Source organism: Leptosomus discolor, chromosome 12 (genome assembly GCF_034619465.1).
Source record: "Leptosomus discolor isolate bLepDis1 chromosome 12, bLepDis1.hap2, whole genome shotgun sequence".
NCBI classification, from domain to species: Eukaryota; Metazoa; Chordata; class Aves; order Leptosomiformes; family Leptosomidae; genus Leptosomus; species Leptosomus discolor.
In genome coordinates this window covers 1,465,235-1,490,669 of record NC_141402.1, presented here as the reverse complement: position 1 = coordinate 1,490,669, position 25,435 = coordinate 1,465,235, and the positions used below count along the sequence as shown (strand labels likewise).

The 25,435-nt window shown below is 57.3% G+C and overlaps 1 protein-coding gene across 2 annotated transcripts in view; it reads left to right on the top strand.

The window, feature by feature from the left end:
- The first annotated feature begins 423 nt into the window (after positions 1 to 423).
- NUP160 (nucleoporin 160) overlaps positions 424 to 25,435 on the top strand; it is a 28,280-nt gene continuing 3,268 nt past the window's right edge. Inside the window, exons 1-29 of one of the 2 annotated variants that reach the window (XM_086472042.1) lie at positions 424 to 626; positions 839 to 1,049; positions 3,341 to 3,563; positions 3,955 to 4,033; positions 4,800 to 4,914; positions 5,784 to 5,942; positions 6,731 to 6,808; positions 6,999 to 7,096; positions 7,886 to 7,970; positions 8,397 to 8,465; positions 9,212 to 9,295; positions 10,177 to 10,347; positions 10,450 to 10,549; positions 12,193 to 12,358; positions 12,981 to 13,096; positions 13,221 to 13,381; positions 14,638 to 14,771; positions 15,123 to 15,193; positions 16,642 to 16,801; positions 17,469 to 17,538; positions 20,326 to 20,424; positions 20,744 to 20,863; positions 21,668 to 21,763; positions 21,866 to 21,960; positions 22,651 to 22,747; positions 22,838 to 22,943; positions 23,120 to 23,280; positions 23,898 to 23,958; positions 24,754 to 24,864. In XM_086472042.1, coding sequence (XP_086328168.1) covers positions 424 to 626; positions 839 to 1,049; positions 3,341 to 3,563; positions 3,955 to 4,033; positions 4,800 to 4,914; positions 5,784 to 5,942; positions 6,731 to 6,808; positions 6,999 to 7,096; positions 7,886 to 7,970; positions 8,397 to 8,465; positions 9,212 to 9,295; positions 10,177 to 10,347; positions 10,450 to 10,549; positions 12,193 to 12,358; positions 12,981 to 13,096; positions 13,221 to 13,381; positions 14,638 to 14,771; positions 15,123 to 15,193; positions 16,642 to 16,801; positions 17,469 to 17,538; positions 20,326 to 20,424; positions 20,744 to 20,863; positions 21,668 to 21,763; positions 21,866 to 21,960; positions 22,651 to 22,747; positions 22,838 to 22,943; positions 23,120 to 23,280; positions 23,898 to 23,958; positions 24,754 to 24,864 — 3,499 coding nt within the window. Of the gene's footprint in view, positions 627 to 838; positions 1,050 to 3,340; positions 3,564 to 3,954; positions 4,034 to 4,799; positions 4,915 to 5,783; positions 5,943 to 6,730; positions 6,809 to 6,998; positions 7,097 to 7,885; positions 7,971 to 8,396; positions 8,466 to 9,211; positions 9,296 to 10,176; positions 10,348 to 10,449; positions 10,550 to 12,177; positions 12,359 to 12,980; positions 13,097 to 13,220; positions 13,382 to 14,637; positions 14,772 to 15,122; positions 15,194 to 16,641; positions 16,802 to 17,468; positions 17,539 to 20,325; positions 20,425 to 20,743; positions 20,864 to 21,667; positions 21,764 to 21,865; positions 21,961 to 22,650; positions 22,748 to 22,837; positions 22,944 to 23,119; positions 23,281 to 23,897; positions 23,959 to 24,753; positions 24,865 to 25,435 lie in introns of both variants that reach the window. The other variant, XM_086472043.1, reaches the window with a different exon arrangement.

Below are 25,435 nucleotides of genomic sequence, written 5' to 3'. Positions count from 1 at the left end.
CCACAGCCCCCTCCCCACATCCCCCTCCCCACATCCCCCTCCCCACACCCCTCTTCCTAAACCCCCCCAGACCCCCCCCCTCTTCCCATAATCCCTCCCCTTCCCCTCTCTCCAGACACCCCCTCCCCATATCCCCAGATCCCCCTTCCATATCCCCCTCCCCTTCCCCTCTCCCTAGGCCCCCCCCTCCCCCATATCCCCTCCCTATATTCCCTTCCCCAGACCCCCCCCCTCCCCAAACCCCCCTCCATCCCCCTCTCCCCACCCCCCCCCTCCCCAAACCCCCCTCCATCCCCCTCTCCCCACCCCCCCCCTCCCCGCCCGCCCACCAGGGGGCGCCGCAACACCCCCCCCCCCCCCCGCGCCCGTCCCTTTTTCCCGTGATGCCCCGCGCGGGCTGAGGCGGGAAGGCGGGCGGCCAAGATGGCGGCGGCCTTGGCGGAACGGAGCTACCTGGAGCTCAACGCGGTCGTTCGGGGCCCACCGAGACGCCTTCAGGAGGTGGTTTTTAACCCTCCGGGAACGGTTCCGCTCCCCGCCGGTCGTTACGGGGACAGCGCCGGTGGGTTTTGCTACCAGGAGAGCGCGCAGCTCGCCGCCGCCACCAGGAACCGCTTCGTGCGGTGGTGAGTGAGGGCCCGGGGGCAGGCCCAGCCGCGGAGGGGGGGCCGGGGGCAGGCCTTAGGCCTGCCCCCGGCCCCCCCTCCGCGGCTGGGCCTGCCCCCGGGCCCGCTTGACCCCCTCATGGTCACATCTTTTACGGGCCCGCCTCTCTGCCCTGCCTGTGTGTGTGGCCCCCCCCCCCCATCCTCACATCCCCCCCGGTTTCTTCCCTCAGGACCACGTCGGGAGACACCGTGGAGCTGGTGGAAGAATCCCTCGACGTCAACCTGCTGAACAACGCCGTCCGCCTCCGCATCCCCGGTTGCCCCTTTTTACCGGGCGGCGTTCACCTTTGCGAAGTGCAGAGCCACTTGGTCGTCCTCCTCGTTACCGGGCAGACCGTGCACCGCCTCCTCCTGCCGCATCCCGCCCGCATGTACCGCAGCGTGAGTAACGGGGTGGCCGGTTCCCTCCTTCTGGTGGCCGACTGCCGCGGTCCTGCCTGTCAGGAGCCCTCGGCGAAGCTCCTACGTGTGTTGCAAAGACCTTGGTGTGAAAAGCTTCCCCCCCCCCTACTGCTTTCGGCCGGTTCAGGGTTAATTTCGGCCGGTTCAGCGTTAATTTCGGCCGGTTCAGGGTTAATTTCGGCCGGTTCAGGGTTAATTTCGGCCGGTTCAGGGTTAATTTCGGCCGGTTTAGGGTTAACTTTGGCCAGGACAGGGTTAATTCTGGAATTTTTATCACAGTAGCCTGTGTAATGTTGTGTTTTAGCTTTGTAACCAAAACAGCATTGATAACGTGCAAATAGTTCAGCTTTTGGTGAACAGTGTTTGTGCAGCCTCAAGGCCTCCTCTGGTTCTCACTCTGCTCCCCCCTGCCGTGGGAGTAGGTTTGGGGGTGCTCAGTGGTTTGGGAGGGGGCACAACAGGGCAGGTGATGTGAACTAATCAAAGGGATGTTCATCGTGCTTGGCAATAAGAGGGAAACGAGGGGTTTGGGGGGGATTAGCCATATTTTGCTCAGTCTGGCTGGATGTTTGCCTACCCAGCCTTCGTGTCCCTTGTTTTCTTCTCTCTTCTTCTGCTTGTCCTTCCTTTTATTAAGTAATTTTTGATTTTTTTTCTATCTTGACCCCCAAGCTTTCTCACTTTTATTCTTCCTTTCCTCTTCCCCCATCCCACGTGGGGGGGAGCGAGCGCGTGGCTGTGTGCTGCTTCGCTGCCCACTGGGATTAACCCCCAACCCTGCCCCATCCTGGGGCTTCACACAAACCCTGTCACCGCTGTCGTGCCCGTGTCCCATGGCTGTAGGAACCCCAGAGGTGAGCTGCTGGTGGGTACTGAAGCTCAGCTTTTCCTGAGTCCTTTCCAGTTGGGCTGGATTTTTTTCCCAACCGAAGCAGACTGGATACTGGTTTTGGCTGGGATGGAGTTGATTTTCTTCTGGGATTGCCTTGGCATCGCTTGGTTTGGTTTTATTTTCTTCTTCCTCTTTTCTTTGCTTATTAAACCGTCTTTATCTTGACCCATGAGATTTTGTGGCTCTTGTTCTCCCCCACACCCAGGGGCACGTGGCTGGGGGCAGTTGCCTGCTCGGTCCACCACGGCCGATCCGTTCCGTAGCTCTGGGGTGGGGATTTGTACCCCGGGCTGGAACCCTCTGGTGTTCCCAGCGGTGCAGAGCTGGAGCGTGTCAGGCTGTCTGGAGTTTTGTGGATCAATCTGCCCTTCAGTTTCTTTCTCTCCAAACTTTTCTAGTGAAAATTCCTTTATGGATGTTGCAAGCTGCTAAATTCCAAGTCCTTTTGATTCTTGGCTGGGTACAGCAGGTGTGTTTGTCAGCGTGGGGTCGTTCTCTACGTGGAGGTGAAAACTGCTGAGGAGAAGAGTCGAGTAGGACAAGGGAGCTGGAAATCTCTCTGTTTGGAGCAGAGTGTGCTCAGCCCCCGTGCAGGGGAGGCAGAGGCCGTGGGCACCAGACTTGCAGCGTTTGCCCCAAAGCTGAGGGTGGCTCAGGTTTGTGAACAGGGCTCTGATTTCGGTGAAAGTCGGTGATGTAACCCGAAATGAGGCTCGGAGCTGGCTCTGCCAGCTGTCCTGGGGCCCGGCGTTGTGACAGTGGGGACAAAGTACCCTGTGGAGGTGGGGACAGAGCGCTTCCCAGAGAGGCCTGGCTGCGTTTGGCGCTTGCCCTCTGGCCGCAGCAAGGCGTAGGATCTCTTTATTTCACGTGGAAGATGGACCTTATGCCAAAGTTACATCACACTTACCCATTTGCTGTGACTTTTTCCTCTCATGTCTGCTTCTGGGGTGTCTTGTGAGGTCCCTTTCCTTTCTCGGGGAGCTCGCCTCCTGCTTGTAGAGTTCCAGACAGCTTTCCCAAGGGGTGACCCCGCGCTGTTGCAGAGCTGCTCTTCATGGGACTCGTTACCAGCGTTTTACTTTGAGCTGTCTTGAAGGGACAGCGAGACTCCTTTGGGGGTGTTGGGGGGGGGGGGGGGGAGGGCAGAAAGCGAGCGTTCTCCTGGAAAACTGCGGGTTTTGAGATCCTGCTCGTAAAAAGCAGCAGTTGTGGGTTAACGGTGAGGGCAAGGGGAGTGGGAGGGGTGGGAGTTTGCACAGGAAAAATCTTTCTTATCGAGCAGCAGCGCCGCAGTTGCCATTCCACGGGCGTCCCGTGGTTGTCCCTGTGTGGGGGCGCTCAGGACTCGTACCCCCTGCCCCTTCCCCTCCCGCAGGAGCTGATGACAGAGAGCCAGATGCAGTCCGTGTTTACAGACGTCAGCAAAACCACCTTCAGGGATCCTGCCCATTACTCCGTGATTCCCAGCGTGCCGGGCCTGGCGCCCGGCTCCGTCGCCTCGGCGGCCTGGCTCAGCAGCGAGGGGGAGGCTCTCTTCGCTCTGCCCTCCGCTTCGGGAGGGATCTTCGTCCTCAAGCTGCCTCCTCACGATGCGCCTGGTAAGGAGCGGGGACCGGCTGCCTCCTCCTCCTCTCTCCCTTTGCTTCTCCTTCCTTTATTAAGTAACTTTTAATTTATTTTTAATCTTGACCCCCAAGTTTTCTCACTTTTATTCTTCCTTTCCTCTTCCCCCACGTGGGGCGGGAGCAAGCGCATGGCTGTGTGCTGCTCTGCCCCCCTCTCTGCAAAACACCGCTCGGTGCAGCATCCCCCCTTCCTAGCTTTGAACTTCAGTTGATTTTGGGGTTTGGCACGTGTGTCTTGGGTATTTACTCCACACACACACACCCCCTGAAGCTCTTTTACATCATGAAGCCCCTCGCCGGTGGCAGTAAATATTTGGTTAACGAATCCTCAGGGTATTTCTTGGTCTCGCTTTTATTTTGCAAGGAACGGTTTCGGTGGTGGAATTGAAACAGAGCTCGGTGGTGCAGCGTTTCCTCACCGGTTGGATGCCCACAGCCATCAGGTGAGCGTCTTGGTGACGAATAAGTAGAACTAATTTCGTCTTTTTGATTCCCTCCCCGAGAGTTTCGAGCTGAAGTCCAAACGGGGCAAGGCAGCGTCTATAAATACTCGGCCAAAAGAGTTAACTGGGTCGCGGGACCTCGCGCCGCGCGGAAGTGGGGGCTTGGATTAGTTCCTCTTAACGGGGTCCTGCTGATGCTGCGTGTCTGCGCCTCCGGGGACGTTCTATCAAGTAATTGGCCTCCAAGGATTTGCCCAGGATGTGGCTCGTGGCCAGCGCAGATTAAGGATTACACCGGTTGTACGTTCTTGCCCTTGTTCTGAAATGTCAGGCTTGTTCCAGAGGTGACGTGTGGGTGACACGGCCTGGGCTGGGTGTTGGGCCGTGATCCCCACGGTACCTCAGAGGGCACAAACTCTAGGCCCTGTCCCGTGGAAATGGAAGCGAGTCCCCCGAACGCCTGACCCGCTGGGGCTGGTGGGATCCTTCCCTCGGGATCCTTCACCCGCCTCCTGCAAGCACCAGGCTGGGGAAGCCGGGGACGAGCTTCGGCTCTGCCACAGCGGGTGAAGAACGGGGTGTCCGCGCTGGGGTGGGCTCCCCTGCGCCTTGGACGCTGACCCCCGCGGTCCTGCCACGCTGCTCCCCCCTCCCGGTGGGATCGATTTGTTGTCGAACCCCCCCGTGATGGAAACCCCGCGCCGTGTTGCTCCGCGCTAGCCTTGATTTTTCTTTGAAGCCGTTGAAATAAAGTCTGTGTTTTCAGAGGGGACTGTGGCCCCTCGGACCTGCCCGTCAGCCTCTCCGTTCACTGCCTGGATCACGATGCCTTTCTCTTCGCCCTCTGCCAGGACCATAAACTTCGGATGTGGTCCTACAAGGTGAGCGAGGCCCGCGCTCGGGGCGGCGCCCTCTCCCCTCGCCGCTCGGGGGAAGGAGCGGAGGCCGAGCCGTTGGCGTGGCGCTGAGCCGCCGCCGAACGGTCACCGTGGCGGCTTCCGCGCGCCGGGATTCGGGGCGCTTCGTGGCAGCGGCGGTGGCGCGTGTTGGCCGCCGCGTTCGGGAAGCGGGCGCTGGGTTTTCCTCGGGCGAGGGGCGGCACTGGGTTATTCGCCAACGTACTGGGGCGGTCAGGAAGGCGGGCGGGGGGCGCCTGGCGGGCCGAGGAGGCTCACCGAATGGATTTGCCGCCGCGTCAGCAGCGATCAGGTCTCTGTAACGTGGCTCCTTGTCAAGCAGAAGTTAATCAAAGCCTCTGCTCGCTGCGTGCCGCTTGCTCCAGATACCGGTGCCAAAGCTACCGGGCTGCTTTCACGGCTGGTCTGCGCTGGAATGTGGGAGGGAGGGGAGGGTTTCTCCTACGTGCCTGGGCTCCAGGAGCCCGTGTGCTCGCTGGGGGAGGGCCCCGGGGGAGGCGGGGAGAGCCAAGGAGCGGTTCAGGTGTGCCAGGTTATTTTCTAGCCTGATTCCCAAAGAAATCTCGCTGCCTGCCGGTCGTTGGGCTGGCCGCTCACCTCGGGGGGGCTTCAGGACACGCTGCCCGCTTCAGGTGGCTGATGGTCGGGGAGATGCTCAAACCACGTGCAATTCCCAGTGGTTTTGTGAAATCTAGTGATGGGTGAAGGCAAAAACTTGCGTCCTTTAGGGACAGAGCAGGGCAGGCTTTGGCCAAAAGGGGAAGGATGAGGGAGAAGGGCGGTTTCTCAGTCTTTCCGGTGCTGTTTTCCCGATACCTTTATGTTTTGCCTAGGATCAAATGTGCCTGATGGTTGCGGATCTGCTGGAGTTCATGCCCGTCAGCAAGGACCTGCGGCTTGCGGCCGGGACCGGCCACCGCCTGCGGCTGGCCTTCTCCCAGTCCCTGGGGCTTTACCTCGGCGTGTACATGCACGCACCCAAGCGAGGGCAGGTAGGGAGGGCCGGGGCTTCCTCGTTGTCCTTGCATCTTTCTCGGCTTGCGCGGGAAATACGTCGTCCCCCCTTGGATTTGGGTCTGTAAGGCAAAAAAACAGGGAAAAGTTTCACGTCTGGCCCTCTGGAGAGAGCAGTACTTTCTGAATAAACATTTTTGCGCTCAAAAGGCTGCAGGATACACGTGCCCTCGCCCTGGGAGTGGAATTCCCAGGGTGACTAAGCCGATCTGTGAGTGCTGGTTCACTTGTTCAACCTCCTGTTCTGGTAGGATCCCGAAAGCACGTATGTGCCGTGGGAAAAGGACAGGTCCGAAAGGAGCTAAAAGCACGGAAATGCCGACAGCGCGTTTGTCGGGCTCCTGGGAGCGTGCGGCCGCGTCGCCTTCTGTGGAACTTCTGCTTCTTGCGGGGAATGATCAGTTTAGCAGGCACAGGGTAGTCTCATCTGCTGGACAGCTTACCCTTGCCGTTCTCCAGGGGATTCCCGTACGGCGTAGAAACGTGTGTGGTGACTTCTGTCCCGCCAGCGCTCCGCTTGCTCCGGCGAGCGCGCGCAGAGCTCGCTTTGTGGCAAGTGGCCTGAGGATTCGGGGCTTTTCCACCTTCGTCTCCTTGCTTGCCCACGTCCCCTTGTCGCTAGCAGTGCCCCGCAGCGGTACCGGTTTTCTGGTTTAAGTTTTTTCCAAAGACAGCGTGGATAATCCTTCGGGTTCAGGCAAGGAGAGGGAGCAGGGAGGTGAGCTTCCCTGTCCTTCAGCGGGTGGCTTACGAGGTGGGTTGGTAGTTCTGTGTCTTCCAGCTGGTGAGCGCCGAGAGCAACCGCTACAGCCTCGACCACATCTCCTCCCTGTTCTCCTCGCAGGTGAGGCCTGGGGGCCGGCTTGCCCGGACGGCAGCGGGACGCGAGGGAGGGTGGCTGCGAGATCAGAGGCCTGGGCTTGGGGATTTAAGCGTGGATAAAGAGCTCTTCCCGAAGCCTGGTTAAACGAGACGTGTTTTGCTGTCGTTAAGTGCATCTCTGAGGGTGAATCTGTGCTCGCTCTCTCTCGCAGGAGACTCTCGTGGACTTTGCCTTAACCTCGGCCGAGATCTGGGCGCTGTGGCACAACGACGAGAACCAAACCGTGGTGAAATACATCAACTTTGAGCAGTGAGTTTCCGCCGAGTCGCTCGCGCTGGCGGGGGTCGCTGCAGGAGCAGCTCCACGAGCTGCTCGTTACAACCCCCCATCGAGCCCCTCGGCTCGATGCGGCGGGACCTCGTTCTTCCTGTTGTGCTGCCGTGTTACACGCACGACTTGTCTCCCTGCAGCGCGTGTTACGTGGCTTTTTTTTTTTTTTTTGGGGGGGGGTTCTGCTTTGTAATAAAGCTCCAGCTCAGCTGCAGGAATGTGAAAAATGTAAAAAGCCGGGCGGCAGGCTTGGTGGAAGTGGAGTCTGCTGTGAGCGTGTCAGAGGGAGGGCTGTGCTTCCCCGACAGCTCCTTCCAAACGTAACCTTCTGGTTGCTTCCAAGAAAGATCGTGTTTGGAGGAAATTGGTGGTGGGAGGGAATCATCCCCACGTTTATGAAGCTGCGAGGGCAGGCTTGGTGCATCACCAGGCCAGGGAGTTAAATAGTGGGTGGAAAAAATGCCGTGAGCCTGCAAGTTCAGGCGGAAGAATCTACTGGTCGGTCTGAGAGAGAGTCGCTTGGTGAGCGCGTGTGCTGGGGAGAACGTTGCTCTAAATGAAGGGATCCATCCTGTTCCCTTAGCTCCGGGCTGGGGATGCCGCCGTTAGGGTCTCCTGGCTCGCTCTGTCACTTGTCACTAGTCGAAGCTCCTGTTGCCAGCTCTGAAGGGCCGTGGTGGCTGTGAAGTCTGTGATCGCTGGTGGACGTGACGGGTGGGGTTCCGGCGCTGCAGGGCAAAGCTGATCCTGCTTTTGGTTTTCTCCCAGGAATGTCGCGGGCCAGTGGAACCAGGTCTTTGTGCAGCCGCTGCCTGACGAGGAAGTGACGGTTCGACACGATCAGGACCCCAGGGTGAGCCGACTCTAGGGCAGCGACAAGAAGTAATGAAGCTTCTATGCCCGGGGGAACGTGAAGACACTTCAAGTGTACAAATTATGTTGATACACACTCAGAATTAAGGGGGAGAAGCCTTAGCCTCTCTTGCTGCAGCAGTAAAGCGCTAAGCATGGTTATGAAACCAGAAGCTGAGGGATGAGGAGAATCCTGAGACAAGACACGTGAATAACCAAGATCTGGAGCGTGCAGGGAGCAGCGTTCGATCACGGGAACTGCAGAGGGGTTAGAGGGTGGAGCAAGGTGTGGGTGTGAACTAAAGCGGGGGAGAAATGCCGATCCAGGAGCTGAGTTTGGGAATGGGAAGCGGGACCAGCCGCGGCGCCTGAAATGCTCTCTTGGCACGTGTGTTTTCCTTCAATCGTGATCTCTGGCGCTTTGCAGGAAACCTACCTGGAGTATCTCTTCATGCCTGGCCGGTTCTCGAACGCAGCGATCCAGAAGGCCCTGCAGGTTAGCGAGAGGGCGTCTGGGGCGCGCTCTGCTCCGCTCCGCTCCTCCTTCCCGGCCCTTGGGCTGTGAGGCACCGGGATGCCTTGGCAGGCACCGGTTTGCGTTTGGTAGCCCCGTCGGTAGCCACCGGAGCGAGTTCAGAGGCTGCTGCGCCGCACTTCAGCCGGCGCGCGCTGGCCGCGGGAGGCAGAACGGGGTTGCCAGAGGAGCGAACATTTGGTTTTCCCCGTAGGCAGCACAGCGGGTTGCTGAGCTCGCTTTTCCTTGCCTGCTGCCTTAGCCGGGTGAACGGCGACACCGCTGTCGTGCAGTTTCTCAGGACATACCTGCTCAGCTCTGGCTCCTCAGGGGGCCGTTAGGGGCAGAGCAAGGCGACACCCGCTGCCTTTGCAGGAAAAATGGAACGGCCGAACTTTTGGCTACTCTGAGCGTTTCGATTCTGTGTGCCGTGACCTTATGGGGGCCTGTAGCGGGGTACAAGCGAGAGCCGCTGCAAGGGCGTGCAGCACTTCTGCCCTTGCATCCCAGTGCGCCGCCTGCCAGGGGGCTCCCTCCGTTGCCCCAGGAAGAGGGAAGCGGGCTGTGCATCCCCTTCCCCCCACGTTTAGCACCTTGCCCTGGTTTTTTTAATACTTTTGTCCCGCAAAGCGCCGGATGGTGCTGTCCCATTTGCTTTGTGTCCCTCTTGAACCTCAGGGGGACAGCTCTCTGGCTTTACAGTAAAAGTTTGCTGTGCTGCTTTTCAGATCTTTTCTCAAGGAACCGAGAGACACCTGGATCTGACGTGGGATGAGTTAAAAAAAGAGGTGACCTTAGCTGTGGAAAGCGAGGTGAGACTTTCCCCCCCCCCCGCCCCGTGTGTTTTGTTGTTATATTTGTTGTACATTTGCAGTGGTTCAGCGAAGTTAAAGTGAGACAGAGCGTGACCCCAGGCCTTGTTTTGTCCTTTGTCTCTCCAAAGGAGTTATGTGACTTTTGGAAAAAGTACAAATCTTGGTCCTTCCTGCCTGGCTTTTCCGTTCCCCCTTCTTTTTTCGGAGCCCTTTCGTGGTGTTCTGCGCTCTGTGCTCCCTGGGGGCACGTCCTGTGCTGCCCCTTCTCTGCTCCCTGGGCGTGGGTGCTGGCCACCACCACGCAGAGCTGTTGCTCGTGGTTTTGGACACCGGAAGATAATCTGCTTAGGGGACCTCACTGAAAGATAACTGGCTGTCCTTCTGGCTCTGAATTTCCCCTGTTTTATCCTGCCTGCCCAGATTTCACTCTGACGTGCCCCATTCTCCAAGCCAGCGGTCCTTCCACCTGCGCCTCATCCTTGAGGCTGCCCGCACTATTGCTGGAAAGTTCACCGGAAAAAAAAACACAAAAAAAAGGCCGTTTTGTGTCGCTGTGCATGATGTTTTTAAACAGATCTGCGGTGCTGTCCTTGTTCTTAATGTCGCTGGTGCTGCTTTATCTAAGGCTGTATAGAAATGGTTCTGGTGGGCTTCGTTCCCCTCGCTGTTTGCTGTGTGATTCGCTGCTGTAGGGGGGGGGGGGAAAAAAACCCTTGCGTTTTCACAGGGAGGTGGTGGGGAAGGGAGCTGTGACGGGTGGTTGCGACCCTTAACGGTGGCGCTGGGCCTGAGAGAGAAGCCAGCGGCGTGACCGCGGCAGCTTTTCTCTCTGCTGCGCTGCCCGGATTCGTCCGAAGTCTCGTTTCGGTCCCCGCTAGTTCCAGGGCAGCGTGACGGAGTACGAGTGCTCGCCGGAGGAGTTTTGGCAGCTGCAGGTGGAGTTCTGGTCCAAGTTCTACGCCTGCTGCCTTCAGTACCAAGAAGCGCTCTCGCGGCCCCTGGCCCTGCACTTGAACCCCTACGCCAGCATGGTGTGCCTGCTGAAGAAGGTGAGGGGGCTCTTCGGCCGCTGCGGCCGGCTGAAGCGCTGGCCTCCAGGGAGGGGTTTGGGCTGGGGAGCTCAAAGAAGGGCTTTCTCCTCACCTTCCTAGGGCTCCCTGTCCTTCCTTGTGCCCTGCTCCTTGGTGGACCATCTCTATCTCCTCTCTAACGAGCACCTCCTGACTGAGGACGACGCTGCCATCTTTGATGGTAAGTGAGGAGGCACGGAGGGCTCTCGTTGTTGGGAGGCTGAAGCGCTGTGTGTGAGGGAAGCCTTAGTTAGAGGGATGTGGGAGTTTCCATAGAGGCCTCTCAAAGTGCTCCTGACTCCGCAGCCAGCTACGTGGAGATGGTTCTCCTCTCTTGGCATCTGGAGGGAGTTCTGCTTTGTGAAACCTGCCGTCGTGCTCGCACCAGGATTGAGAAAACGGTGTCAAGGCTGCAAATCTGCCGTGACTCACTTCTTCAGATAACTTAAAAAGGAAGAATCTTAGATGTCAGGCTGCGTGTTGCTCGGTGACAAGGGCCCGCCTTGGTGGATCCCTTGCCCATGTGGCCTTACAAACGCCCTGTGGAGGCTGCGGTTAACTGGTGCCCTCTTCACGCCCGCTCTGTGGGACAGGTCTGCCAGGTTGGAGCTCCGTAGCGTGCTGGCAGCTCCCTGGTGCCGGGGGAGGGGGGGGGAGAGCGGGATGCAGCAGCTCGTGGTTCTGATCGCGTGGGGGACCCCCCCATGTGAACCCCGCTGAGCGTTGTCTCATCCCCGCCGAGAGCCACCAGACCCGCTCTGACTCGGTGCACGCGGTTCTCTGTCCTAAAATTCCCCAATCTCTGTGTCTTGCTGATGGAGTAAGCTCCTTTCAGAGATTACAGATGAAAAGGCAACTTGTCATCTTCCAGGCACCCTGGGCTCCGCTGCCCGGTGCTGCGAACTCAGTTTTTAGTGAAATGGCTTTGAATAACTGTTTTCACGTGAGCTGTGGAGGGGGCCTGTGCCGTTTGTCTCCAGGAAGTAAATGCCAGTGTGCGCGAAAGTTGTCCTTGATATTGTCACCACGGTGCCCTCTGTGCTTTGCTGGCCGTGGAATGACGTTTCACAAGAAAAAGGCAGTGGAAAATGTTACTTAAGCTCCACTGCCATGCTCAAGTGATTTTATTTTTTTAAATTTTTTTTTTTTTTTTTTTGTATTTTTATAAAGAAGAATCGTCATCCATTTGGTGGAGCTATTTCTGGCTCTGAGGGAAGGAAAGCTGGAGGCCTGGGCTGGGTTTCTGAGGCTGGCAGTTCCTGCCCTGTCTGCTTCAAACTTCTCCAAAAAAAAAAAAAAAAAAAAAAAAGTGGCTGCGAAGCAGCGAGTGCTTTAAACCCTCGATGCTGAATTTTCAGATCTGAGAATGCGAAAATCCCCTCTCGGCTGGGAGAGGTGGTGCTGCCGATGAATAGCTGCTGTAGGGAGAGCGTGTTCTGCTTGGCAGAGCGGAGCTGTCTGAGCCCTTTGCTCTGGGGTTTTGGGTTTTGGTTTTTTTTTTTTGCTCTGACGCTGCACTAATTATTTCCTTTCAACCTGTGGCTGGAGAAAACCCCTTGGAGGGAATTTTGTGGCTTTATTGTTGCGTCGGCAGTTTTTACTTTCCAGATAACAAAGCCCAAATCTTTCCCTTGTCGGCTCCGAAGTTTTAATTTGGCCTCGTAGTTAGCAGGGAAGGATCGGTTTGTTGCGCGGGACTGGGACCGGGACTGGTCTGCTGCTGGTAGTGTGCTGATAGGAGCTGAACTAACTGGTTTTTGAATGGTCCTCCCAGCTTCGCTTTGAAATCTCGTGTAAATATACAGTTAGATTCTTTCATTACAGATTTGGAGATGTCTCGTGATGTTGTCTGTCTTGTCCAGTGCCTTCGACTGATCGGAGAATCAATTTCCATGGAAATGGCATTCATCATGGAAATGGCTTGCTCCCGCCTCCAGCCTCCAGAAAAGGCTGCAGAGCAGATCCTGGAGGACTTGATAGCTAATGACACGTAAGGAGACCTTCCTTGCCGAAGCTCCCCTGCAGGGAGGCCCGCATGGCTGAGCAGGATTTGCCCGGAGCCGTCCTTGACTGGCATTAAAGCACTTTTGGGATGTGCGGGCTCTCCCTGTGCTGCAGGAGACTTTTTCCAGACGTGGGGAGGGTGGCGTTAGCAGGGTCTTCCCTCCAGAACCCCCCTTGCTGTTGCCTGAAAAGACATTTTGGGGGTTCTCAGGGGAGACGAGAGAGCGGAAAAGGAACGAGTTCCTATTAGGGGATCGTTGCGGTGCGGAAAGCAAGTGCCTGCAGACGCTGGGTAGGGGTCAGAGCCTTGGTCAAGCCGTGTGGTTGCTGCTGCGCTCACCTCCTGAAATCCTTCCCCCGTGGAATGCCAACTATCTGCCTGTGATTTCCTGGTAGCCTGGGGGAGTGGAATAAATAGACTGGTCCCTGCAGGCGCTGTAATAAATCTCAGGAGCCCAGAAGAAGATTCCCAGCAAGAACATCCAGGCTGATCAGATACACTCCTTCCGGGGAGGATCAGCGAGGGAGGGAAGGGAGCCCGCTCGAGTTTCAATCTCGTGTTGCTGACGGTGGTGGTGATGATTGTTATTACCTTTTCCACTTTGCAGGGAAAACGTGATGGAGGATATACACAGCAAACTGCAGGAGATCAGGAACCCCATCCACGCCATCGGCGTGCTCATCCGAGAAATGGACTACGAGACGGACGCTGACATGGAAAGAGGTGACGGCTCTGCCGCGGGGCCTTCGGGCTGGGCAAGCAGCAGCTCGGCGAGTGCTCGTGTCCGCCTTGTTCCTCCCCTCGTCGGTGATTATATTTTTTTTGTTTGTTTGTTTTAATCTTTCAGCTCATCACCTGAACATGCGCCTGAACCTCACCCAGCTGTATGGCAGCGGCACCGCTGTCAGCGTGGTGTGCTGGGGGGTGTGCAAGATTGCCACGATCCGTTTCCTGATCTGTCGGGACCTGTTGATCCTCCAACAGCTCTTGCTGCGGCTCGGAGATCCTGTGAGTTACAGCCCTGGAGGCTACCGCTCCGCTCTTTGAACTTTCGGATCCGGGCTCCTGCTGGTGCCAGACAGAGCTCTGTCTCTTCCCACAAAACCCTGGAGGCTGTTTGAACCAGCCCCGGGCTCGGCCAAGCCCTTTTCTCTCCTCCAGCTGCTTTTGTCATCCTAAGCAAAGCAGCGGGACGCCCTCGCTTCCCTCTTTCCACACTGAGCATCCAGGAAGCAGGAAGCAAAACTCTCTTGGCAAGAGGAAGGCATCGTTTCCAGCCTTCTACCTGAGCACGTACAGCTCCCCCATCTATTCCCTGTCCCTCCCGTGCCGCCCAGCACGCCCACCATTGCAGCCTTGCTCCCTGGCAGCGCGTCACCCCTGCGTCCCAGCGGCGGTGCTTACCCAGGGGCTGTGGTTTCGGCCTCTAGGGGGCTGCTCCAGCCAGTGCCAATAGCCGCCGTGGTGGTCGTGGGGTGGGCTGGGGCCCGTCCTGGTGGCTGTGTGGCCTCACAAGGGGTGGTGCTGATGGTTTGGGTGCACGCAGGGGCGCGGAACAAGCCCACAGACAAGGGGAGTGTTGTTTAAACCTGTATTATTTCCTTGGAAACGTTGCTGCAGTAGTTTCTGGGTTGAAAAGAAATCCCCTTCTTCCTGGAGAAGGCTGCCCTGGGAGCAATGAAAGCTCGTTGCAAGGTGCCCTTCCCAAGGCGCGTGACCTGCTGCTTGCTTGATGAGGAACTGCTGCTTTGCCGCCTTGTGACACGGGAGGAATCACTTTTCCTCCCGTGTCACGTAGCCGTGCCGTTCTTGGCTGGAGCCTGGGCTGCAGGGCTGGGCCCCGAGGTGGCCTCTGCAGCCAAGCCGTGATTTCGGTGACGTTGTGGCGGCAGCGCGAAGCGCCTCGTGGCTGGCGTCCCTGCCGCCGGCAGGTGCCGGCGTTGGCAGGCTGGAGCGGCGCTTGGTGTGCCCGTAGCTTTGCTTGTTCAACTTTTCCCCACGGGGTCTGGGCCACCAGGATGGTTAACTCACCCCCTTGGCCCTGAGGTGACGCTGTCATTTGTGGCTGGGTTATTCTGGCGTGTGCAAGAGTCCCGCTGGTCTCCCGGGCGGGCGGAGTTAGCTGCTGGGCTATTGAGCCCCCCCCCCCCCCCCAATGTTGGCCAGAGGGACGAGCTGGGCCTGAGACAATCCTCACTGCTTGCCCTTGTCCTGCTCCCCGGGCTCAGCCTCTGGGTGTGCCAACCGCTGTGGTTTGCTTGCAGATGGTTTTGGGAGGGGTACAGCTGTTCCAGTCTCAGCAGGACCTGCTGCACCGCACCTCTCCCCTGCTGCTGTCCTACTACCTGATCCGGTGGGCAAGCCAGTGCCTGGCCTCGGACGTCCCCGTCGACACGCTGTAAGTCCCTACCGTGCCCCTTCTGTCTTTGCTCGTAGGTTCCTGCCAGATCCGCCTGAAATGCCCTTCCTGGTATGAAAAGCTCCTGTGGGAGTATCACTCTGGGAGTCAGGTTGTGCTGGGGAGGATTGGCTGCTTTTTTTTTTTTTTTTCCCCCCCTTCCCGTGTTTCGAGCTGACTCTCTGCCTTGCGCTCGTTCTGCCGTGTGAGGTCTCGCTGCTCCGCGCGCGGTTGCCTTTTTTTTTCAGCCGTCGGAGTCGTTCGAGTTGAACCACGAGCGCAATTAAAGCAGGGGGCGTTTTGTTGTCTCGTCACTGATGGCTTTTTTTTTTTCTTCTTCTTCTTCTCTAGGGAATCTAATCTGCAGCATCTCTCTGTGTTGGAGTTAGCAGACACCACTGCTGTAACGCCTCATAAGCTAGGTGAGATCTCGTCAGCGCTCGGGTTCCGTTGCGGCGCTCGCGTTCCGTGTCTCTGCCGCCCGAGGGAAGCGCTTCGAGCCGATGGAGCGCGTGGTTGAGGGACCCCGCTTTACGTGGAGACGCTTGTCGTGCTGCTGTCCGCCAAAAAAACCACCACCTGAGTGTCCTGTAGCGTTGGACTCGGGCCAGAGACGTGGCTTTTATTCTCAGCCCGAGGAGGATGGGAAGGCCTCGCTCAGCCAAGCATGATTAATCCTGGCCCTGGCAGCATCTGTCGCGCTCACCTCTCGCTCCTGCACGTTTCTGTGGCTGCCGTGGGTCAGACCAGGAGCAGCAGCTCTGGGAAGCGAGAGAATGTAGAAATCCTTCCCCAAAACATGCTTGTGCTTCCAGCGCTTCGCAGTTCAGACGTGAGTGTTGCTCACAGCCAGTACCTCGAGGGGGAAATGGCAGCTGATAGTTCGTTGACGCTTTAGGTCTTGCTGCAAAGGCGTGCGCTTTGGGTCGCTGTCTTGGGGGAGAAATCCTGATGGGGGAGGATATAAAGCAGCTTAATGAGGAGGATGTGCACCTTGAAGTGGTTACAGAGGGAGGTGGTGAGCCGGGCAGGGGAGAAAACGCGCAGGTAAGAGCTTGCTGTAACCAGTCTGCGCTTCGAGGCTGAGACACCTCGGAGGGGGCTGAGAAAACCGGTGACAAACAGGCAGCAGTGCCACGTGTGAAGGGCTGCGAGCTGGGGGGAGAATTTCCTCCGCTCGCTCGGAGTCCGAACTCGCCCCGAGTGAGAGTCTCGGTTCAGGAGACGGTTGCCTCGACGTAAATGTCAGCGCGTGAAAGCGGGATTGAAAACATCCTTTGTGCCTGCCGGTGTCGTGGGTTATTTCTTGGCCAGCTCGTGAGGAAAGTCCTGTTTGGCTGCCGTGCTCGAGGAAGAAATATGTGAAACGTGGGGAAGACAGAAAGGAGGTGGCAGCCTGGGGAGAGGCGTTGGGAACAGTTAGTTAAGGGGAGGTTGGACTGCTTAGGGTGCCGGAATGAGGAGGGAGGCATTTGAACAGAGCCAGACAGCCAGGTCAGCACTCCCTCAGCCCTGCCCTGCGAGACACTGGTGGTGCTGGAAAGCTGCAGCTGGGTTGTGAATAGCCCAACTGGAGAGAGAGAGCACAGCCCTCTCTTTTTTTTTTTTTTTTTATCTTTTTCATGTTATAATTGAGTTGTGGTTAATAAACATTGCAGCATGTGCCTCTTTGATCTCCTGCTACTCCCTCTGACTGAACCAGACGGCAAGAGAAATCCAAAACCAACAAGTTCCGAGTATTGAACGTGCTTATTGCTTTGCTCTGCCTTAATCCGTGGTGTTTGGGCTGATGAGCACAGCGCGGTGTTCGGAAGCCTGGGGCGGCCGCCGCGGGGCCTCGTCTCACTGTTCCTTTAACTTGTATTTTTAGTATCCAGCCCTCAAACGATCGTGGAGCTGTTCTTTCAGGAGGTGGCCAGAAAACACATCATATCTCGACTCTTCTTGCAACCAAACGCCTCTTTGGCTGAAACAAGTTTGAACTGGCCCCACCTCGTTACGGCCATAGTGGCTGAGTTTCTGCCGCTCCTGTATCCTTGGCTGCCGACCCGCCGCGAGGCGCTGGCTCTCGCCGGGGTCTTACCGGGGGGAGTTTCTGTACGGCGGGAGATGGCACGGAGGCTGCGGGTCACGACCCGGTCCCGAGGCTGGGAACGTCGGTGGGTCTGTGGGAGGAGGGTTGGGGCTCGCAGAGGGGTCGGGGTGGTGGGCTGCGGAGTGCTCACGGGCTGCGAGTTGGCAACCTCTGCCCCTGAGCCTTGTGCAGTTGCAAAAAAATCAATGTTTTCTACACCCAAATTTCGAAGATAAGTCTCCTGAACAAGTGACTGTTGTTGACGTTAATGGGATTTGCGGGTATTTTAGGATTTCGCAGAATCCATCCCGTTTAGGTGCACAATAAAGGATTTGAGTTTTTGACTTTAAGCCCCCTGAGCTCTAGCAACTTGACTTGGCGAGGTGCAGGGCTGGGAGATTTGGAAGGGTAACAAGATTTTGGGCAGTTGTGGATTAGATGTGCTAATGGTTTTGTTCTAATGTCGATAAATCTTATTACAGAATAATGACTTGTGTATAAAGAGCAGCTTAATCTTCTCTCCTTCCCCCCCGCAAACCGAGCGCGAGGGCCCTGCCAACTTTCAGACTCGTTCTCCGAGCTCTCCGGACTGGATTGTCCTCTGTTCCTTAACCTCTGCTCAGATGGCCCAGCAATCCCGGCTTCCTCTTCCCCGAGTGCCTGATGGGGAGCTGTCAGTACACCCAGCTGCAGGTAAGGGCTTCGTGCGCCGTCGCCTTACCTCCGCCTCGAAAAACCTGCCCAAAACCCCGTCTTTCCACTCGCTGCAGTTGGTTCTGCTTTCCTCTAGTCGCTGCTCTCGGAGCTCAGGTGGGAGCCGGTCTTCCCAAGGCTCTGCTCCCACGTCTCCCTTCTGGAGATGCTGGGCTGGAAGTTTGTCCTGCGGGTGAAATGACCTGCAAGGAAGGATTCTAGTGGAGAGCTGTTGGAAAGGAAGGATTCTAGTGGAGAGCTGTTGGAAAGGAAGGATTCTAGTGGAGAGCTGTTGGAAAGGAAGGATTCTAGTGGAGAGCTGTTGGAAAGGAAGGATTCTAGTGGAGAGCTGTTGGAAAGGAAGGATTCTAGTGGAGAGCTGTTGGAAAGGAAGGATTCTAGTGGAGAGCTGTTGGAAAGGAAGGATTCTAGTGGAGAGCTGTTGGAAATCTCTCTTATAACTATCGCAGTGTCAGCACAGTGAACAAACTAAGGTAGCAGATACCTTCTGCCTTCCTCGTGCATCTGCCTCGTTCCCTTGTGGCATCCACCTCTGCTAACAGAAGGGCTTTTTGCTAAATATCTGGAAAATGCTCAATGCCTGGAAAATGCCCCAGATGTTTTTCTGGGGAACGGTTTAAGATGGTTGTCTTAGTGTTTCCTCTTTCATCTGCCTTCAAGAAAATCCAGGCGTAAGCGCTCAGGATTATTATCTACCCTTTTCGTGGAGGAGTTCAGTCTCCCAGGGCTTGTCTGACAGCGTGGTGCGGCGTGCGAGAGCCATCTTTTGCGGAGCTTGTTTGAACACCACAGCGAGCCCGTGTGAGCTGCTGGTGCCCCCGTGGCCTTTCCCGTGGTACCACCGCGAAGGGACTGCCCACGGGGCCGGGCTTCAGCAGGCTGTCTTCAACCCCGCAGCAGAAGTGCTGTTTCAGGAGGGCTCCTCTGTTTCTTAAACGTCCTCACGGGTAAAAACCCGGTGTAAGAAGCATCCGTGGTCTTTCCATCCCCGGCTGTGCTCCCGACACCTCGGCAGCAGGGCGAGTGAGCTCCTTTTCTTTTCAGATGTCTCCGCAGACTGTTGTGTTTCAGACCACTGTTTCCTCCACCGTCGCTTCCCCTGCTCTTCAGGGGCTTGGTGGTCGTCGCTGCTCGTGCTCCCGTTCTCAACGGCACCGTTTCTTGTCCGCAGCGCCGTGTGACGCGTTTCAGTCCCCGACCGACGCAGCCCTTGAGGCAGGCAGGGCCTCGGCAGGCTGTTACTAACGAGAGGTTTTTTTTCCCCCCGTGCTTGGTGGAACCTTTTGTTCTCACAGCCCCCTCGCACCTGGGGGCTGAACTCCTTGCTTTTGTGTTCACGAGGCTGCCGAGGAGAATGTCAAATCTGCGGCGCTTTTGGGGGCGGGGAACGCCAGGAGGGTTTGGGCAGCCGCCTCCTGCCTCCTGGCGTACGTGCGCTCTCGTGGCGCGAGCACGCTTTGCATTTCCTCGCATTGCTTTCGCCTCGCTGGTGTCCCGCCTCGAGGAGATACCAGAGACTTTTATCTCGGCAGGAGCAGGCTCTTCCTCCTCCCCGCTACCTTCTGTTACGCTTGCTGATCCCAGTCGGTCACATAAACTTGGATTAAGTGCCTTGACCTCAGGGAGCTCACACCAGATTTGCTATGAGCACGGTGACCCAAATCGAGGTGGAGATACAGGAAGCACCCTGCGAGGAGCGGGCGGGCGCAGAGAAGGCCTAGTGACCAAAGCAGCGGCCTGGGACGAGGGCCAAACCTCTCCTCGTCGCTTATTCTGGACGACAAGCTGTCGAGCAAGCCTGGGGTGGGATTTATCTGTTGGAGCTGGCTCGTCTGAGCGGGGAGTCCAGGCTCGGAGGACGCGTTGCCACGTGGCTTCTCGTGGCCCCGTGGCTGGGGTCGGTGAGGCCTATGCGCTGGTGGCTTATGCACGTGCAGAGATGGAGGTTGGCCGGTGAAACCTCAGCTTTACCACCGGGTCCTGGCTTCTCCTTCTCCTCCTCCTCCTGCTGAGTGCCAGAGCCCTGCTAGTGGGGTAGCTCTGCTTCTCCAAGCCCGCAGAGCATACGCCGCTCTCCAGGCAGGAGGGATGCCAGCTTTGGAGTTTTCATCGTGTCTCCTCGCTGCTTTTTTTGACACTCCGCAGCCCTTTTACTACCCTGACGGAGCGGGCACGGGGCCAGGCCGAGTTGTGTCGCCCCGTAGCTTTGGCCACCGTCTGGGTTGTGGCTTTATTTACGGCGTGTCCTTGGTGCCGTCGGTGTGCGGCTGCGACCCGTGGTCTCCCTTGGCTGCTCTCCCCCCCCCTCCCCTCGTGCCCTGCTGCCCAGGGCCTGCTCCTGCTCCGCCTCTTCTCCCGCTGCCTTCACACGTGCCTGCCCCCGTTCGGGCTCTGTGCGTGCTGGGGTGACGCTTCCTTTGCGGTTCCCTGCGGCGGCTTCGCAGCAGCGGCGGCAGAGAGCCTTCAGTCTTGGTTTTTGGGGGTGTTGGGTGCTGTTTCTGAGGCGCTTCGTACAGACGCCAGAGCTACTCAAGCAGGTTGTTTTCCCGGGAGAACGTGGGGGATGTTTCCCCATCTTTGCCCCAAAGGGGCTGTGGGGCTGAGGAAACCAGCCCTCGAGCTGGAAGAGCGGGGTTGGCGTGAGCACAGCAGCTGAAGGGGTCACATTTGGTGTCAGACCCCGAACCCTTCCTCTGGGGCCGCGTGCCTGTGGGTCACGGGCGCGTGCGGACCCGAATCGAAACGCCCGTTCCTCCTCTCCCGTAGGAATACATTCGCCTGCTGCAGCCGTGGTGCCACGTGAACATGGGCTCCTGCTGCTTCATGATGGGCCGGTGCTACCTTGTCATGGGTGAGGGGCACAAGGTAAGGGCCTCGTCTCCGTCCTTGCCTTTTCCTGGCGTCTGGGACCTTTTCCCTCGGGAGCGAGGGGTGGCACAGGACGGGCCAGCCTTGTTCCTGCTGTGCAAGTCAAGGAAACGTCCGTCTCGACCTCTGCCTGCTTTGGGCAAAGAATGGGGTTGGAGCTGGGGCAGTGGGATCTGCTCTTGGGGAAGTTCTCGTTCGCTTGGGGCCAGCAGGTCTCCACCGGAGCTGGAACGGGCAGCGCTGTCCTCCGAGCGGCGCGGCGGGCTGGGTGAGCCCCCGAGGGGCACAGGCAAGCTGCTCTCTGGTCTGCTTCCAGGCTCTGGACTGTTTCTGCCAAGCTGCATCGGAGGTGGGAAGAGAAGAGTTCTTGGACAGGCTGATCCAGCCTGAGGAGGGCGAGATGGTCTCCACTCCACGCCTGCAGTACTACAACAAGGTACGGCTGCGCCCGGCCCGGCGTGCGTGGTTTGGTTTACAAAGGCTGTTGACTTTTTCTTGGGGGGGGGTGATGCTGAGGTGACCGCAGCGTGAGAGCTCGGTGCTTTCCACCGGTGAGCTTCCTCGCAGCAGAGGGCTTTGTTGGCCAGCAAAAAAAAGGCAGGGTGAGACCCAGCTGCTGGAGGCAGAAGCTGGACGTGTCCAGGCTCGACGTAAGATGCTGCTTCAGGGGAAGGTTATTAAGCTTTGAGGCAAATTAAAATGAATGCCTTGAGACTGAGATAGGATCTTTCGCCTTGCATAATACCGTAGTTCAGTCAGGCTGCAAGCTGGGACCGTTGTAAGGGATTCCCTGATTTTTTTTGAAAATCCAGAAGACACAAAGATTGTCAGGTGCCCTTGGAGAGGGAACTTCTGTCTCCTACAGCTCTGTGCGTGCTTGGGGACAGAATCACGTGCCTCTGTCGCAGGGGTTTGCTGTACCTGCCAACCCTAAAACATTCAGAAAACTCACGTGTGCAGAGATGAATCCTCCAGAAAAGCCGTAGCCTGGGCCTGTTGTGTGCTGGGATTTGGTTCCGACCCCTGCGACTTACCAAAACCTTCCCTTTTTCAGTCTAATCGCTTAGAAACGTTGGCAAAATCTTTTTGACCGCTTTTATGGTTAGTAGAGGCAGGAGCAGCTCTTGGAAAACAAACAAGAAAAAACCTCCCCCCTTGCCAACCCAACCCTTTCTTCGGTACTGCTGCGTTAAGAGTAGTACTGAAGTAGGAGAAGAAACTAGAGTATTGTCTTCTCCAGGTTCTGCGCTTGTTGGACATGGTGGGTTTACCGGAGCTGGTCATCCAGCTGGCCACCCTGGCCATCATGGAGTCGGCAGATGACTGGAGAAGCCAGGTACAGGTCGCTCTTGCGTCGATGTTTCTTTGGGGAACTTACACAGGAATTTTTGTTTTGAGTCTTAGAACTCGAAACATGCTGGTTTGTGCTCTTTTTTAGGCTACTTTGAGGACTTGCATCTTCAAACATCACTTGGATTTAGGACACAACAGCGAAGCATATGTGGCCTTAACGCAAAACCCAGATCTGAGCAGGTGGGTGACAGCCGTGTGCCTGTGGGCTCCCGTGGCTCAGGGGTCCACGTTCCAGTTTTGCCATCGAGGAAAGGTGGTGCTTTAGGGGAGGGCGTGGCTGCTGTGTTAAGAGGTTCTGGCTTAGCTCGTGTCAAAGTGTGTTTAAAAAGGCCCAGTTTGGGTCTGGAAGAACAGTTGGGATCGGCACCGTCTCGAAGGGGGAAACTGGGGAGGGGGAAGAAAAAAGCTGATTTGGGGAAGGGCCAGAAGAATGGCTGAAGGGTGGCGTAGGTCGAAAAGCTGTAGGAGTCCAGGCAGCTTAATAAAGAGAAGACTTGGAGTTGAATTTTCGGCTTGAGAACCACCTGGGAAGGGAAACAAGGTAGAGGAAGCTTCACCCTAGCAGAGGAAGGTGTGATGAGCAGGAATGCCTGGAACAGACGTTCAGAGAAGCAGCAGGAATGCATTTTAATTGAGGCTGAAGGAGGTCATAGAGCCGAGGGAGGGAGACTGCCCTCCTGAGACACCTTTGTGGCAGATCTCTGCCGTCCGGGGTCTCTGTTTCCAGTCTGAAGGGACTTCCTGGTTCTAAGCCAGAAAAAAAAATACCAACCGAGCTCCTCCCAAAGCGACACGGCTTCCAGCTTTCATCCCGGGGGTGGGTTTGGTCCCCGCCGCTCCTCCAGAAGGGCTGTGCTTCTCTCCCGGCAGGCAGCTGGACTGTCTGCGCCAGCTAGTGGTGGTTCTCTGCGAGCGCTCCCAGCTCCAGGACCTGGTGGAATTCCCCTACGTGAACCTCCATAACGAGGTAACTGGCGTGTGCTGGGAGGAAGGAGGGGGGCTCAACCACTCCCTTTAAAAGGGATGGTCGACCCACTTGAGCCTCTGTGCGCTGCAGGTCGTGGGGATCATCGAATCTCACGCTCGAGCCGTCGACCTGATGACCCACAATTACTACGAGCTGCTCTACGCCTTCCACATCTACCGCCACAACTACCGCAAGGGTGAGGCTGGGGCTGGGCGCGTTGTAACGGCAGCTCCCCTGCCCAGGAGCCCGATTCCTGCGGGGTGGGGGTCCCCGGGGCCCAGGCTGCGGGGGGTCCCGGGGTCTGGGAGTCCTAGGGTCTGGGTTGCGGGGGGTCCCAGGGCCCGGGCTGCAGTAGCCCCTCTCTCTCCTCAGCTGGAACAGTGATGTTTGAGTACGGCATGCGCCTGGGCCGGGAGGTGCGGACGCTCCGAGGGCTCCAGAAACAAGGGAACTGTTTCCTCGCTGCTATTAACTGCTTACGGTTGATCCGCCCGGAATACGCCTGGATCGTCCAGCCGGCTGCTGGAGCTGTGGTAGGACGCGCTGAGCTCACCGAGAAGCCCCTGACCTGGGCTGTCGACAGTGGGGGCACCTACAGCCCTACGTTTTGGTGGGGGGGGGAGCTTCCAAAATCCTTTCCCGTGCGATGAGGAGAGGCGTTGGCCGCCTTCATCTGCTGCTCTCATCTTCTTGTGCCGCGCCCCGCCTAACAGAGGCATCGGTCCAAGCCATCGCCCTTGTGTCGTTGGCCCTTTTTGGGGCAGGGTGGAAGCAGGGCAACTTTTGGGAGGGGGTTGGTGTGTATATGTGGGAATAGATCATCACCTTTTGCTGAAGATATAAAGCGAATCTTTTCGGGGGAGTCTGAACAGCCGGAATAGGGGTCAAAAGGAGAATGACTGGAACATGGGTTGTGTTTCCAGTCTGGTTTACGGGGAGGTGGTGGCCGTAGCTGGATCAGCTAAAGCTGTGCCGTGTTCCTGACAGCCAGAGACAAACACAACCGGAGCTGCCCGGTGGGTTGTGAGGCTTTTCCGATTCAAATCAAGGCCCGAAATGGAGAGCTGCTGTTGGGGCTGTGCCCTGTCAAGGCGACTCGTCCTTTGCAAACCCGATGAGCATAAACCCTCTTTCTTCTTCTTCCCGCAAGTACGAACGCCCTGGAGCATCCCCGAAGAGAAGCCACGATGGGGAGTGCACGGCTGTTCCCAGTAAGTGCCCAGTCCTGGTGCTTCCTCAGCCCTTGTCAGAGAGCAGCCTTGAGCGGCCTTTTCCCTGGCTTCAGAGCTCTGCTGCTCCCCGCTGAGCTGGGAGACGGCTCAGGGCAGCCCCTGCCTCTGCCAGATCGATGATTTTGGGGGATTATCGCCTGGTGAACCCTCCTGGCGTTAGTGTCTCCCAGTTGCAGTATGCTGCCACGGAGCAGCTATTCCCTGAGGAGCTGCTGTGCACACCCCTCTGCAGCCTGGTGCCTTGTCAGTGCGTTTGCTTTCAGTGGAAATAACGTCTAATTTAAAAAGGAAAAAAAAAAAAAAAAAAGCCTTTGTGAGGCAATTTCTAGTTGTTCAAGACTTTTGTTTGTGCTCTCGGAAACCCTGCTGGCGCGGTGAGTCTCTGCTGGTGAGGCCTCTGCCCTGCCTCTGTCTGCCAAAGCACAGGGTGGTGGGCTCAGGTTAGACTCGTTTTTTCTCAGCATTCCGGTAGAAAAAATGTGAAGGACGGGTTCTTTTTAAATCAATTCTTTCTGAACGAGCTCTTCTGTGGCACGTGCCTGGCGGTCAGAGCAGCGGCTGTTACCCCACGTTAGGCAACGTCTCTCCTGGAGGAGGTGCAGGAGGTTTTTATCAAGGCACGGCTCAGGGTAGCGAGGAAGGGGCAGCAAAACCTGCCCCCTGCTGTGGTGCTCTTGGGGTCCGACCCCTCTGGGGACGGCAGAGGGGGGTGGGTACCTCACACAATGCCTCAGGAGCCCTTTTTAAAGAGCCCTTCGTGTCCGTCTGTCACAGCAACCCGCCAAATCGAGATCCTGGAGCTGGAGGATTTGGAGAGGGAGTGCCTGCTGGCTCGGATCCGGCTGACTCTGGTGCAGCACGACCTGTCGACGGCGGCCGTGGCAGGTGAGGGACGCGGCGCGGCCGCCTCGCGCTTCCCCGGAGGGGTTTGGTGGTTTTTTGCCAGTCGGAGCTCAGGTGAGGCAGCAGCGATTTGCTTCTGACCCAGGAGCTGGCAGGGCCCGTTCCGTTCTCCTCCCTGGCGTGAGATCTTGCCACCAAGTTTCAGCAGCTTTGGAGAGGCAGATCCGGAGAACCAATCTTAAGTTTTCCATGGTGGTTGGTGGTTTTTCGGCTTTGCCAAGTTCTAGTAGCGGTCTGCAGCGCGGGGGGGGGGGGGTTGAGCTCATGAGTTGGGACAAAAAGGCATCTTTTTGTCTTGCTGGAAATGGCCTCTAGATGAAGCAGAATTAGAAAGGCCTAGAAAAGACACTTGCTGCGAGGCTTAAATTGTTGTCCTGGACAATCCTGCTTCCTGACACAGCGTTAGCTTGTCAAAATTGTTCCTTATTGGGGAGCAGAAAGCTGCGGCTCTCCCACCCTGGCCCTCTAAGGACGTTCTCCCGCTCGCTGGTACGAGTCCTGCAACATGGACACATTTGTCCCCTCCGAGTGTCGGGAGGAGGCGACTCCTCAG